This window comes from Chiloscyllium plagiosum, chromosome 18 (assembly GCF_004010195.1).
Source record: "Chiloscyllium plagiosum isolate BGI_BamShark_2017 chromosome 18, ASM401019v2, whole genome shotgun sequence".
NCBI classification, from domain to species: domain Eukaryota; kingdom Metazoa; phylum Chordata; class Chondrichthyes; order Orectolobiformes; family Hemiscylliidae; genus Chiloscyllium; species Chiloscyllium plagiosum.
Genome location: NC_057727.1, coordinates 69781233 through 69792885, shown reverse-complemented (window position 1 = coordinate 69792885; position 11653 = coordinate 69781233). Strand labels below are relative to the sequence as shown.

Here is an 11653-nt window from a genome sequence, read left to right as displayed (position 1 = left end):
GGAAGAGGGAGAGCGAGAAAAAAGGGAGAAAGAAAAGAGAGAGACACTAGCAAACAACATTTCACATGGCTTCCACACTCCGTGGGAACACCAGAGAATGCCAGTTGTGTTCAGGAACTGTTTGTTCTTCAATTAGTTAAGCAATGTGGCTGACGTCGATATCAGAGTTGACCTTTCTGCTTTGAACAATGAAGCTCCAAGTGAGGTGTCCTAACTCTGGTGCACAGCAGGGAATGATCCTTCTTTCACTGTGCACTATGGTAGCTCTCTGTGCATAGGATACTGTTGAGAGCATCACATCTAATGATTCAGTCTGGTTGAAGCAAGCGTCATAATCCTGGACATCTGTAGTAAAGGATCACTTGTTGTAACGTACAAGGGAATGAGGGGTTGGGAACCAAAAAGTCAAAGTTAGGTTATGCAGTTACAAACGATTTGGAAAAGTATTAAATTAAGAGTGCTTGCCTGCTTAGTTCTGGAAGTCGACTGATAAGCATTCAGAATTCTTCTTTAAAATGCTAATGGACCTGAACAGGATTTTAACAGAAGGGAGGCAGAAAATCTTAACCAGTTGACCAATAATCAGCTGTTTAAGGTTTCAGCAGGTTCTCTCTGGAGAGACTACAAGACAATCTTTGGGTATTTCCTTGATACTTTGAGGGCTATCATTTTGGACTGAAGTTTCTTGGAGGTCTTCCAGACAACTGGAGTTTCCTAGTAATTTTGAGTGAGAGTGACAGATAAACAAGGTTTGTCCAAGATGGCAAATGAAACAAGTTGCTGTTTCTCATACAGTTCCTTTAATTATAATAATTCAAACTCAAGGTCATGGCTTGGAACAAATGAGAAAGGAGTCTGCTTAAACATTTGTTCAAGAGTATTCAGCATGAGTCAAGGTGATAGCCAGGATCAGAACAAAAAAAATCTTCATCTTCAATGTTTGTGTACTTCACTTGTACTTTCTGGATCGCAGCTCAGACAAGATCCATTATGTTTTCTATTCTACATGAGGCCAGGCCAGAGATCTTCAACTAGAAATCTGTATGAAAGGACCAGACTAACTGGGATGTCCAAAATCCTCCTTCAACTTGATTAACTGGCCCACCTTATTACTCCTTCAAGGGATAGTTTCCCTTATCCATTTGTGGATATGTTTCTATCAACTGGGAGTGGAACCCTCTCATTTCATGAAGGCCTGATCCCCAATGAAGTTCACAATGTAGTACAGAGAAATAGGTCCCCTTAATGAACGGGGGATTTACAACCAAATTTGGTATTAACTCACGAGTACCAAATGTTTTCTCTGCAAATATATGCCATTTACTTTTGCAGGTCAATTCCAACATTGACAGACCTCATGAAAGGGGATGGGGTGGGACCAGTGGAATAGTGGGGCATCCGTAGGCGATGGACGGCAGGAAAAAAGGAAGTGAAGTCAGGTCCATGATAGAACATCTGGTACTTGGAAGGAGGAGAAACCAACATGACTGGAATTATTGGAGAGAGATGCAGAAATGGGCACTCATCAACAGATGCAAGAAACATTGACTTCAGATTAATACTCATGGTACATGGATAACAGAAGATAGTAGTTAAAAAAAAAGTTGAATATCAACACAATGAATATTTTGTCACACACATTAGCATTTACATCTGTTGAGGTAGCAGTATCATTGCACCGTATCAAGATCTTTCAGGAACTTAAATTTCAGTTGTTTGAATGACAAGGAAATTAAAAAAATAATTAACTTCAATAGTTAGTGAACAAACTACTTAAAAGCAAGTGGTACTGACTTAGCAGAAAAACATACTACCTTCTCGCCATAGCCTCGGTCCTTAGTCATCATTTCTCGGAGAGTCTGGAGAACCTTGATGCATAACTTCTCTTCATTCTCTTCCAACAACTGTTTTGTGTGTTTAATCAGCCTGGTAAACATTAAAAACATACCCTCAGCTGCAGTATGGTGCGAACCACCTCTGCCTTCCTACATTTTCCAAGTTGAATCCGTGGAACATCACCTATTTCTAGGGCATTGCCTACCACCGTCTTAGGAAACGAGGGACAGCAGCCGTGGCTTAAGAAGAGGGGAGACACTAGAGGTTCAAATGATAACACTCCCCTAATGACACCAGTTGCAAAGTGGATGGAAAATGACATCAATGTCATCCCACCTAAAAGAACACATCACTTCATTTTTTTTTTGGAATAGATAAACTTGCCTTCTTTTAAATCTTCTGTTAATCCAAGTTTGTGCAAAAAGGAATGGGAAGGGACGATAAATACAGAAAACTGGTGCATGCAAGGCTTCTGCTTGGTTTGACCTCCTCCTTGCTGATAATTGTTGGCATCTTTGCTTGAACCTTCACCCCTTGTCATGTCTTAGAGGAGCAGGAATCTAACCAGTGACCACACCATCTCTTACAAAAGGTGACCATTGCAACACTTACTTGCAGATAAACCCTCCACTTTCACACTTGCGCCGTGCTTCTGTGTTCTCTGGGAAAAGCAGCTCAGGCCGATGAAGGACATCCACCAGAACAGAGAGTTCTGCTTGCACCAGGGGACGGAGCCTATCTTCGAGTGCTGACACTATATCCTGCAGTTCAACAAACAACCCCAGTTAATCTTTGGCCCCGTGAACAGAACAAATACAAATTCTTCCTAAGACAACGCCCCAAACACAAGTGGCCCCTAAAGGTTAAATTGCATGAATTCGCCCAATTTGCCTTCAGAGAACCTATTTACCGATTACTTCACTGCAATTGATCATCAGCTGCAAGATGATGTTTAAAAGGACCATGATTATACCACAGAAGGCAGTTGCTGAAATCCACCACTGTAATTAAACCTGAAGGCTGCAACTACATTTGAAATGTTAATGTTCTCTGCTTAAAGCCACTAATCTGAAAAACAAGTCAGAAATTAGGAGAGTTATTTTCCTCTTCCCTCACCCATTGGCTCACTCTGATTATCAAGTGAGCAGGTCAGCTTTACAGACTAGCTTGAATATATATTCAGCCTCTGTTCCAAGCAAATGTTTCCATCTTTACTTGAACCTTCACCCCTCGTCATGTCTGAGAGAACAGATCAACATTAGCTGATTTTCGCCGAGAGCGTGGAAGTAACAATAATTTGCTCCAAATACGCAAAATTATGCGCAAAGAATCCATCGGCATTTTCACTTAGAACGCAAATTCATCCTCACACTCTAATTGGGCATCGCACTATATAGACATACATGCATCAAACAACAGCTCAGAGGAACCCACAAGCTTACATGCAGGTTTACTTTGAAACCAGTGGTCGCACTTTTAAAAGGTTGTTGAAGAGTTTCTATAAAATACGAGGTATACTGGAACCAATGTCATAACAGATTAATGCACTTCAAGTTTGCAAACACCAATTAAGATGCAGATTATACTACACGTCTTGTCTTGTGTGAATAAACTTGACCAATTACACACAAAAAGTCCATCCCACAATTTGATTTTCTGACACTTTTACTTTAGGAGTTTCGTTCTTGAATTCTGTTCAAACACTGAACAATTTAAGCTTCGAAGATAAATCCAACTTGATCACACATACAAGTTCATCATTTTGTACATGACGCAAACTGCTAGCAAAACAAGACAAATTGGATATTGGATTTCCACTTCAAATTGGATATTGGATTCAGGATCTCCTAACTCAAACAAGGTCTTCAAAGTGGCGATGAGAACACAGGAGGAATGAAGCAACCAAATAAGTGGGATGGGTGATAGACACGGAGAAGAGGAAAGCTCCAGCTTTTACAGATCCAATGACTGAGCATAGTGAAGACTAAAAAAACGTAAACAAAGGTGGTACCATCAGAGGAAGCAGATCTTCAAACACAAAACACAGAGCTGCAGAGAGGAAAAGAATGACATTGTTTAAAGGTGACAAAACAGTATGACAATACAAATAAAAATCATTAACTCAAAGCAGAAAGTTGACAAAAAGTGACAAAATACAGCACCACAGAGCTTTGCGACCTGCACCCTTTCTCATACCTGCAATCGCTCGATTATATTCCGATAATCCCGTGAGGCGGCAAGGACAGAGTCTCTCCTAGCAGCATTGCGGGCTGACATTCGCCAGCTCATGGCAGTCTTCTGAACAATGTTGTGCGACTTGAGGAAGAGATTGTTGACCTGACTGTCCAAGTCCACAGGGATTGCTATGGCTCTGCTCTTGGCTGCAACAGAGGTTAAACGAGTTAAAGCATCTGCCTGAAATTTGTGGACGACGCAATTGCAAATGTATTTCACTGAGGCTTCATCATTTATGTCAACTTTCTGCTTTATGGAGCAGGAAGGTTCTGAACTTGCTGACCAAATGCATCCCAATAAAAGAATGGGCAATTTAGTTCTGAAGATTAGGCTGTTACCAGAGCATCTATCCAGACCAGGGAGCAGACAAATCATCAGCTGAATCAAATATAAGTTTACCAAACCAATAAGAAATTTACTTTAAAAAAAAAGGTCTAGAAACTTTATCCTTTTGGGGACAGATGTTAAGTGAAACAAAACATCTTAAGCATTTTCCTTCTCTATAAGTAATGCTACCTGTGCTACTGTCAACGTTTCTCTTTTCTGCTTCATTTTCAGCCATTTTACTCCTTTGAGCATCACTGGAATACCACAACCCATTAAAGATTACACTATCAGCTATAATCACAATTGCAATGACTGGGGAAGCAGACATTCACACTTGGGAGGACCAAAAACATCTTGTACTGGCCTTAACTCCACTGCCATGGAAACAAGGCAGAGACCAATAGGGAATCACTAGCTGAACTGACCCTTTTGGTCAGTCCTATTCCAGTCCCACATTTTAACTCAGCATACCTCCTTTCCTAAAAGTATCGTGGCAAACATTCAGGCCTGAAGATTATGTCGGCCTCAGTACATTATACAACAATTAAACATCTTAGCATAGGTGGTGACAGTGATAATATCAACGTACTCCTAATCCAGGAGTCTGGACTCATGATCTGGGGTCATAGGACAGATAAAATTTACATTAATGAATAAAGCTTGTTTCAATCATGAAGCCACGAGGTTACATATCCTTCTAGTTCTTTTTGGCCCTTTAGGGAAGGAAATCTGCTACCCACAGCTGGTCTAGCCTACATGTACCTCCAAACCCACAGCAATGTTGTTGAGTCTTAAATGCTCTCTGAAATGGCTGAGGAAGCCACTCCATTCAAGGGTGATTAATGATGGGCAACAAATGCTTGCCTTGTCCCATGGAAGAATGAAAACAAAACTTCCAAAATCCTCTTCATCGTTTACAGCTTTCTCAGAACTAAGTATTTTGCAACAATGCACTTGCACCGCTTTTTGAACGTGGTACTTCAATATTAAAACCTCTGCCCTCAGCATCTCCTTCACTAGCAGCAGCTCTGAATAAATGCACAAGGATTTAGCAGCACAGTTGATTGCTTTTCTCTTGCACGACCCAGATCCAGCTGGATCTCTGGGGAGACACACACACGACTTTGCTCTGCTGCTTTTCAGTGCCCTTTGTGAAGTGAGTTCAGGTAGCCCTCCATTGAAATGCTTAAGAGTGTAAGTTCACTGGACCAAATCTGACAACATACAATGTAATTCTAGTCAGAGAAGTTAAAAGGATGGTTTAGAGCAAGAAATAAAACATTCAAGAGGCAAGTTCAATACTGGGAAGTCAAGGGACTTGACTGCATTGTTGGAAATGAGGACAGCAGACAACAGCTAGCAAAGAATGCATTTGGAATGAAAGCATTAAGTGTCTTAATACCACTGGCAAATTCTGGTGTCAGAAACTGAAGAGAATTCATGTTTCAAGAATATGCAGGCCTTTGTTGTGGGTGGTCCGACCACGTCTCAATGAGTTCAGTTACGCCAATAGTGAATTGATGACACTGCCACCTAGTTTGGCTGGCCCACCTCTCCGACAGGGAGTTATCATTGCGGCTTAGCTAGGAACGGGTCTCGAGAGCACTCCAGATTAAGGATAAACAGTGATAAGGAGACCCAAATTACAAAAGTAAGCTCAGATGTTTTAATCATGAAGCCTCAGGAACAACAATTACAAAGTTAGTGGAACAGGGCAGAAAAAAACAAAGAGCAAAAGGAGGCATATTAAAAACAGCAGGTATATGACAATAGTGGCAGAATTCAGCTTTGAACGAAGTGGTACCTTTTTTGCAGTACTTAACAACCAAGAACATTGCTTCCTTAACAACCTCCACCATCACCACTTGAAAAACCGCTTACCTACTTCTGACAGCACCTTAATGCAGCTCTCCACAGAAGCTTTCTGAGTAGCCGACAGCCAAGGGCAGTGGTACACTCTGAACACCCCTTGCAACAATTGCACAAAGATAGGTTGACGAGTCTGGATAACAGAGGGGAAATAAAAAGTAATAATCAATTAATGGTTTGCTTTGTATCAATTAGTGATAGAGCAAAAACACTAAGCTAGAAATTTAGAAACAATGGCTAGCTGGGGGTAAACCAGCACATTGTTTATCAAAGCAAACAGCTTCACAACTTAGAAACATTTCAAACTCAACTTGAGCAGAGCAACATCCAGTTAAGGTCCTGACACATTCGAAGTCAGGACTTTAAAACAGATAAGTGGCCAGTGTCCACCCCAACACCAGCAGGAATTGTGGATTATCAATATCAGACTTTGAATTCACTGCAAATCTCAAACTGCAAGAATCAAGAATTTTCATTTTAAATTTAGCTCCCCGGGTGAAAGCTTCAATGTCAAACACGAGAGAAGGAATGTATTGCAAGGCAAGTCGGAACTCAAAGGGAACAGGGCTAACTGGACTGCTCTTTCAAAGCCCCAGTATAGGCAGGATGGGCTTTGAGGCCTCATTCTGTTCTTGCTGATTCAACGGAAGGTTGGAAACAGTCACCTGCTTGCCATCACCATCCATATGGATCATGACTGACACTGGGCAAAATACACCATCATCAACTTAACAATAAAGCAGCCAAGAGGCAATGCAAAATCGAATTATGCATTCGGCATGAACTTGGGATCACTTACTGTAAACAAATATTGCTTCCACTACTAATTCTAATAATTGAACTGAACTATCTTAACACAACAGATTAGGATTGCCGAGGGAGAAAGAGAATGGATGATCAAAAGGCACAAAAAGAACAGGAAGACAGTGCAGGAGTCCCCTCTGGTCATCTCCTTCCAGGGGAAAGCAGCAGTAGCCAAATTCATGGTACGGTGACTGGCTCTGCTGTACAGAAGGGCAGGAAAAGAGAGGAAGGGCTATGGTCATAAGGGATTCAATTGTAAGGGGAGTAGATAGGTGGTTCTGTGGTCGAACAAGAGACTTCTGAATGTCACGTTGCCTCCCAGGTGCATGGGTCAGGAATGTCTTGAAATGGCTGCAGAACATGGTGAAGGGGGAGGGTCAACAGCCAGCTGTTGTGGTGCATCTCGGCACCAATGATATAGATTAAACAAACAGATGAGGTCCTGCAAGCAAAATTTATGAATTAGGAGCCAAGTTAAAACGTAGGACCTCAGGAAGTTGTAATCTCCAGATTGCTACCAGTGCCACGTGCTAGTCAGTGTCGAAAATAAAGAATAGGCAGGATGAATGTTTGAGAGGTGGTGCAGGAAGGAGAGGTTCAGATTTTTGGGATATTGGGACCAGTTCTGGGGGAAGTGGGACTATTACAAATCAAATGGTCCACACCTGGATAGGATTGGAAGCAATGTCCGAGGTCACACTTTTGCTCATGCTGTTGAGGAGGGTTTAAACTACTGCGGCAGGAGATGGGAACCAAATGAGGGGGGTCAGTGGACAGTATGGAGTAGTAACAAAAGCCTGTAAGGAAATCGATAATGAAGGCAGTGTGACTAAGGGTAAGAGTAGGCAGGGAGCAGATGATGAACACAAAAGGGACAGGTAGTCAGAGCTGAATTTGTTTTATTGCAAGTAGTGCAGTAGGTAAGGCAGATAAATTTCAGTCTTGGATTCGTACCTGGGAGTGAGTATCATGTTACTGCTATTACAGAGACTTGGTTGAGGGAAGGATATGATTGGCAACTAAATATCCCAGGATATCGACGCTTCAGGCAGGATAGAGAGGGAGGTAAAAGGGGTGGAAGAGTTGCATTACTGGTCAGAGAGGATATCACAGCTGTGTTGAAGGAGGCACTATGGAAAATTCAAGCAGTGAGGCAATATGGACAGAGTTCAGAAATAGGAAGGGTGCAGTAGCAATGTTAGGGCTGTATTACAGGCCTCCCAACAGTCAGTGTGAGACAGAGGTGCAAATATGTAAACTGATTATGGAAAGATGTAGGAGCAACAGGGTAGTGGGGGATAGGAGATTGTAAATTTTCCCAATACTGACTCTAAATAGTCCTTGGGAAGGGGCCATTCTGGACCTGGTGTTGGGGAATGGGCCCAGCCAGGTGGTTGAAGTTTCAGTAAGGGATTGGTAGTGGGAGATAGGAGATTGTAAATTTTCCCAATACTGACTCTGTAAATAGTCCTTGGGAAGGGGCCATTCTGGACCTGGTGTTGGGGAATGGGCCCAGCCAGGTGGTTGAAGTTTCAGTAAGGGATTACTTTCGGAATTGTGATCACAATTCCACAAGTTTTAGAATAGTCATTGACAAAAGACAAGAGTGGTCCTAAAGGAAGTGGGCTACATTTTTTTTGGGATGGGGGTGGGGGGGGGGTGGGGAGGAGGAGAAGCTATACCAAAATTCGGCAGAAACTAGGAAATGTAGATTGGGAGCAGCTGTTTGAGGGTAAATCCACATTTCATGTGGGAGGCTTTTAAAAAGAGATTGATTAGAGTGCAGCAGAGACATGCTCCTGTGGAAATGAGGGATAGAAATGGCAAGATTAGAGGTTGACAGATGAGATTGTGAAACTAGCTAAGAGGAAAAAAAATACATAAAAAGGTCTAGGTGCCTGAAGACAGGTGAAGCTTTGGAAGAATAATATCGGCAAAGTAGGACCAATCTGAAAGGAGGAATTAAGAGGGCTAGAAGGGGTCATAGATCTTTAGCAAACAGGGTTAAGGAAAATCCCAAAGTCTTTATCTTCATATATAAGGAGCAAGAGGGTAACTAGAGAAAGGGTTGGACCACTCAAGAACAAAAGGATGAAAGTTATGCATGGAGTCAAAGAAAATGGGTGAGATTCTAAATTAGTACTTTGCATCGGTATTCAGAAGAGAATTGCATGATGGATGTTGAAGTCCCCAGGACCTGATGGGATCTATCCAAGTTAGTGAGGGAAGTGAGAGTGGAAATAGTTGGGGCCTTGACATATCTTTGCAGCATTATTGAACACCGGTGAGGTACTGGAGAACTGGAGAATTGCTAATGTTGTCTTGTTATTCAAGTAGGGTAGCAGGGATAATCCAGGTAATTATAGACCGGTAAGCCTTATGTCAGTGGTCGGGAAGCTGCTGAAGATACTGAGGGATAGGATCTATTCCCATTTGGAAGAAAATGGGCTTATCAGTGATAGGCAACATTATTTTGTGCAAGGAAGGTCATGTTTTACCAACTTAATAGAATTCTTTGAGTAAGTGACAAAGTTGATTGATGAGGGAAGAACTGTACATGGACTTCAGTAAGGTATCTGATAAGGTCCCCCCGGTAGGTTGATGGAGAAAGTGAAGTCGCACAGGGTCCAGGGTGTACTAGCTAGATGGATAAGGAACTGGCTGGGCAGCAGAAAACAGTAGTGGTGGAAGGGAGTTTCTCAAAATGGAGAACTATGACCAGTGGTGTTTCACAAGGATCCGTACTGGGACCACTGTCGTTTGTAATGCACATAAAATGATCTGGAGGAAGGTATAGGTGGTCTGATTAGCAAGTTTACAGATGACACTAACATTGGTGGAGGAGCAGATTGAGAGGGTACTGTCGGAGAATACAGCAGAATATAGATACACGAGAGAGTTGGGCAGAGTAATGGCAGATAGAGCTCAATCCAGGCAAATGAGAGGTGGTGCATTTTGCAAGATCCAATTCAAGAGCAACCTAGACAATAAGTGAAAAGTTCTGGAGGAAAATTGATGTAGAGAGAGATCTGGGTGTTTAGGTCCATTGTTACTCAAGGTGGCAACGCAGGTCAATACAGTGGTCAAGGCGGCATATGGCACGCTTTCCTTCATTGGACGGGGTATTGAGTACAAGAGTTGGCAGGTCATATTGCAGTTGTATAGGTCTTTGGTTCGGCCACATTTGGAGTACTCCATACAGTTCTGGTCAACAGAAGGGTGGATAGCAAGAAGCTATCTGCTGAGGACAACTGGCATTCACATTCGGAGCTAATCTGAAGACATTAAAAGCTCAATATTTAAGCTTTGAAGTTTGAGTGGCATTTCATGAAGTCAGGGTTGAAACATACACCAAAAAAAAGTCAGAACAGGAAATACTGGAAATCTTTTAAAAAAAAACCCAGCACAAAATGCAATGAACACAGTAGCAATCCAGTAGTGTTTGTGGAGGGGAAATGAGCATTCTGATTCATCAAATATTCACTATCTCCCTCCACAAATAATTCCTGGCCTGCTCAGTGTTTCTAGAATGTTCTGCATTTTCCAATTATGGGCAAGGAACAATAAGCTGAAGAGGTATCATGTTAAACTCAACAAATATGCTTCTCTTTGCGTAATATATTACAGGTCATTCTACTGTAACACACATTTCAGTAGCGCAAACTGGTTATAATGTGATTGACAAATTGTGGACACTTTGGATGACGCGAACTTTCTACTGAATGGGTATAGTGACTTGCTGTAAGCGATCCTCTATAGATCGATTTTATACAGCTGTGTTCTATAGCTTGATTTTCTATAGAGTGAAGTTGCAGAGGAACACAACAGTGGTGTCATAGCAGCACGACCTGTAAATGCAATCCAGGTAGTTTTAAAGTCATGTACTGACAATGGTATTGGAACAATTGAGTGGAATGAAGCAATGAAAAATGAACAGTTAGATCATGAAGGATTTAAACTTGCTTCTCTCTTTCGTCCATTATACCATATCAATGTAAGGCAACTGAACATCCAGTCCCCACAACTCATTGTATTTGAGGCAATGTTAAACATACCTGAGCTTTGCTCCATGAGCTCTCAGTCATGACATTGGTTCAGAGATAGGCGGTCATGGATTAAAGCCCCACCTACAGGATTTCAGCATGGTCTGTGTTGTGCTACCACACTGACAAATCCAAAAAGGTACCCTCTTTCAGGTGCGACTGTGAACTGGGGTTCTCTCAAGTGAGTCGAAAAGATTTCGTGGGACAGGGTCTACCCAATGCCCCAGTCAACAGTTATCCACCAAACTGATTATCTGACAAATGCTATCATTTGTGGGACATTGCCTAAAACTGACTGATGCATTTGACTATGTAGCAATGGTGAAAGCTAGAATCAATTGGCGGTATGCTCAGAATGAAACTATTAGAATGCAATTTTTTACCCATCTTCAAAGTGGCACTTCAAGGTTTCCTTTTGGTCACAGTGCAACTATTACATTCAACATTTGACAGCAGCATCCAAACGCATGACCTCTAACATCTAGAAACATGGGATCACCACCACGAGCAAGGTCCCTTCCAAGCCACAGGCCATCCTG

The 11653-nt window shown here is 42.0% G+C and overlaps 1 protein-coding gene across 1 annotated transcript in view; it reads right to left on the bottom strand.

Moving 5' to 3' along the window:
- The window catches only part of itpr1b (inositol 1,4,5-trisphosphate receptor, type 1b), a 506200-nt gene that overhangs the window by 238514 nt on the left and 256033 nt on the right, over positions 1 to 11653 (bottom strand). The window contains exons 34-37 of the mRNA XM_043708559.1: positions 6280 to 6400; positions 4033 to 4217; positions 2449 to 2597; positions 1815 to 1926 (exon numbers count right to left, since the gene is read on the bottom strand). Coding sequence (XP_043564494.1) covers positions 1815 to 1926; positions 2449 to 2597; positions 4033 to 4217; positions 6280 to 6400 — 567 coding nt within the window. The remainder of the gene's footprint in view (positions 1 to 1814; positions 1927 to 2448; positions 2598 to 4032; positions 4218 to 6279; positions 6401 to 11653) is intronic.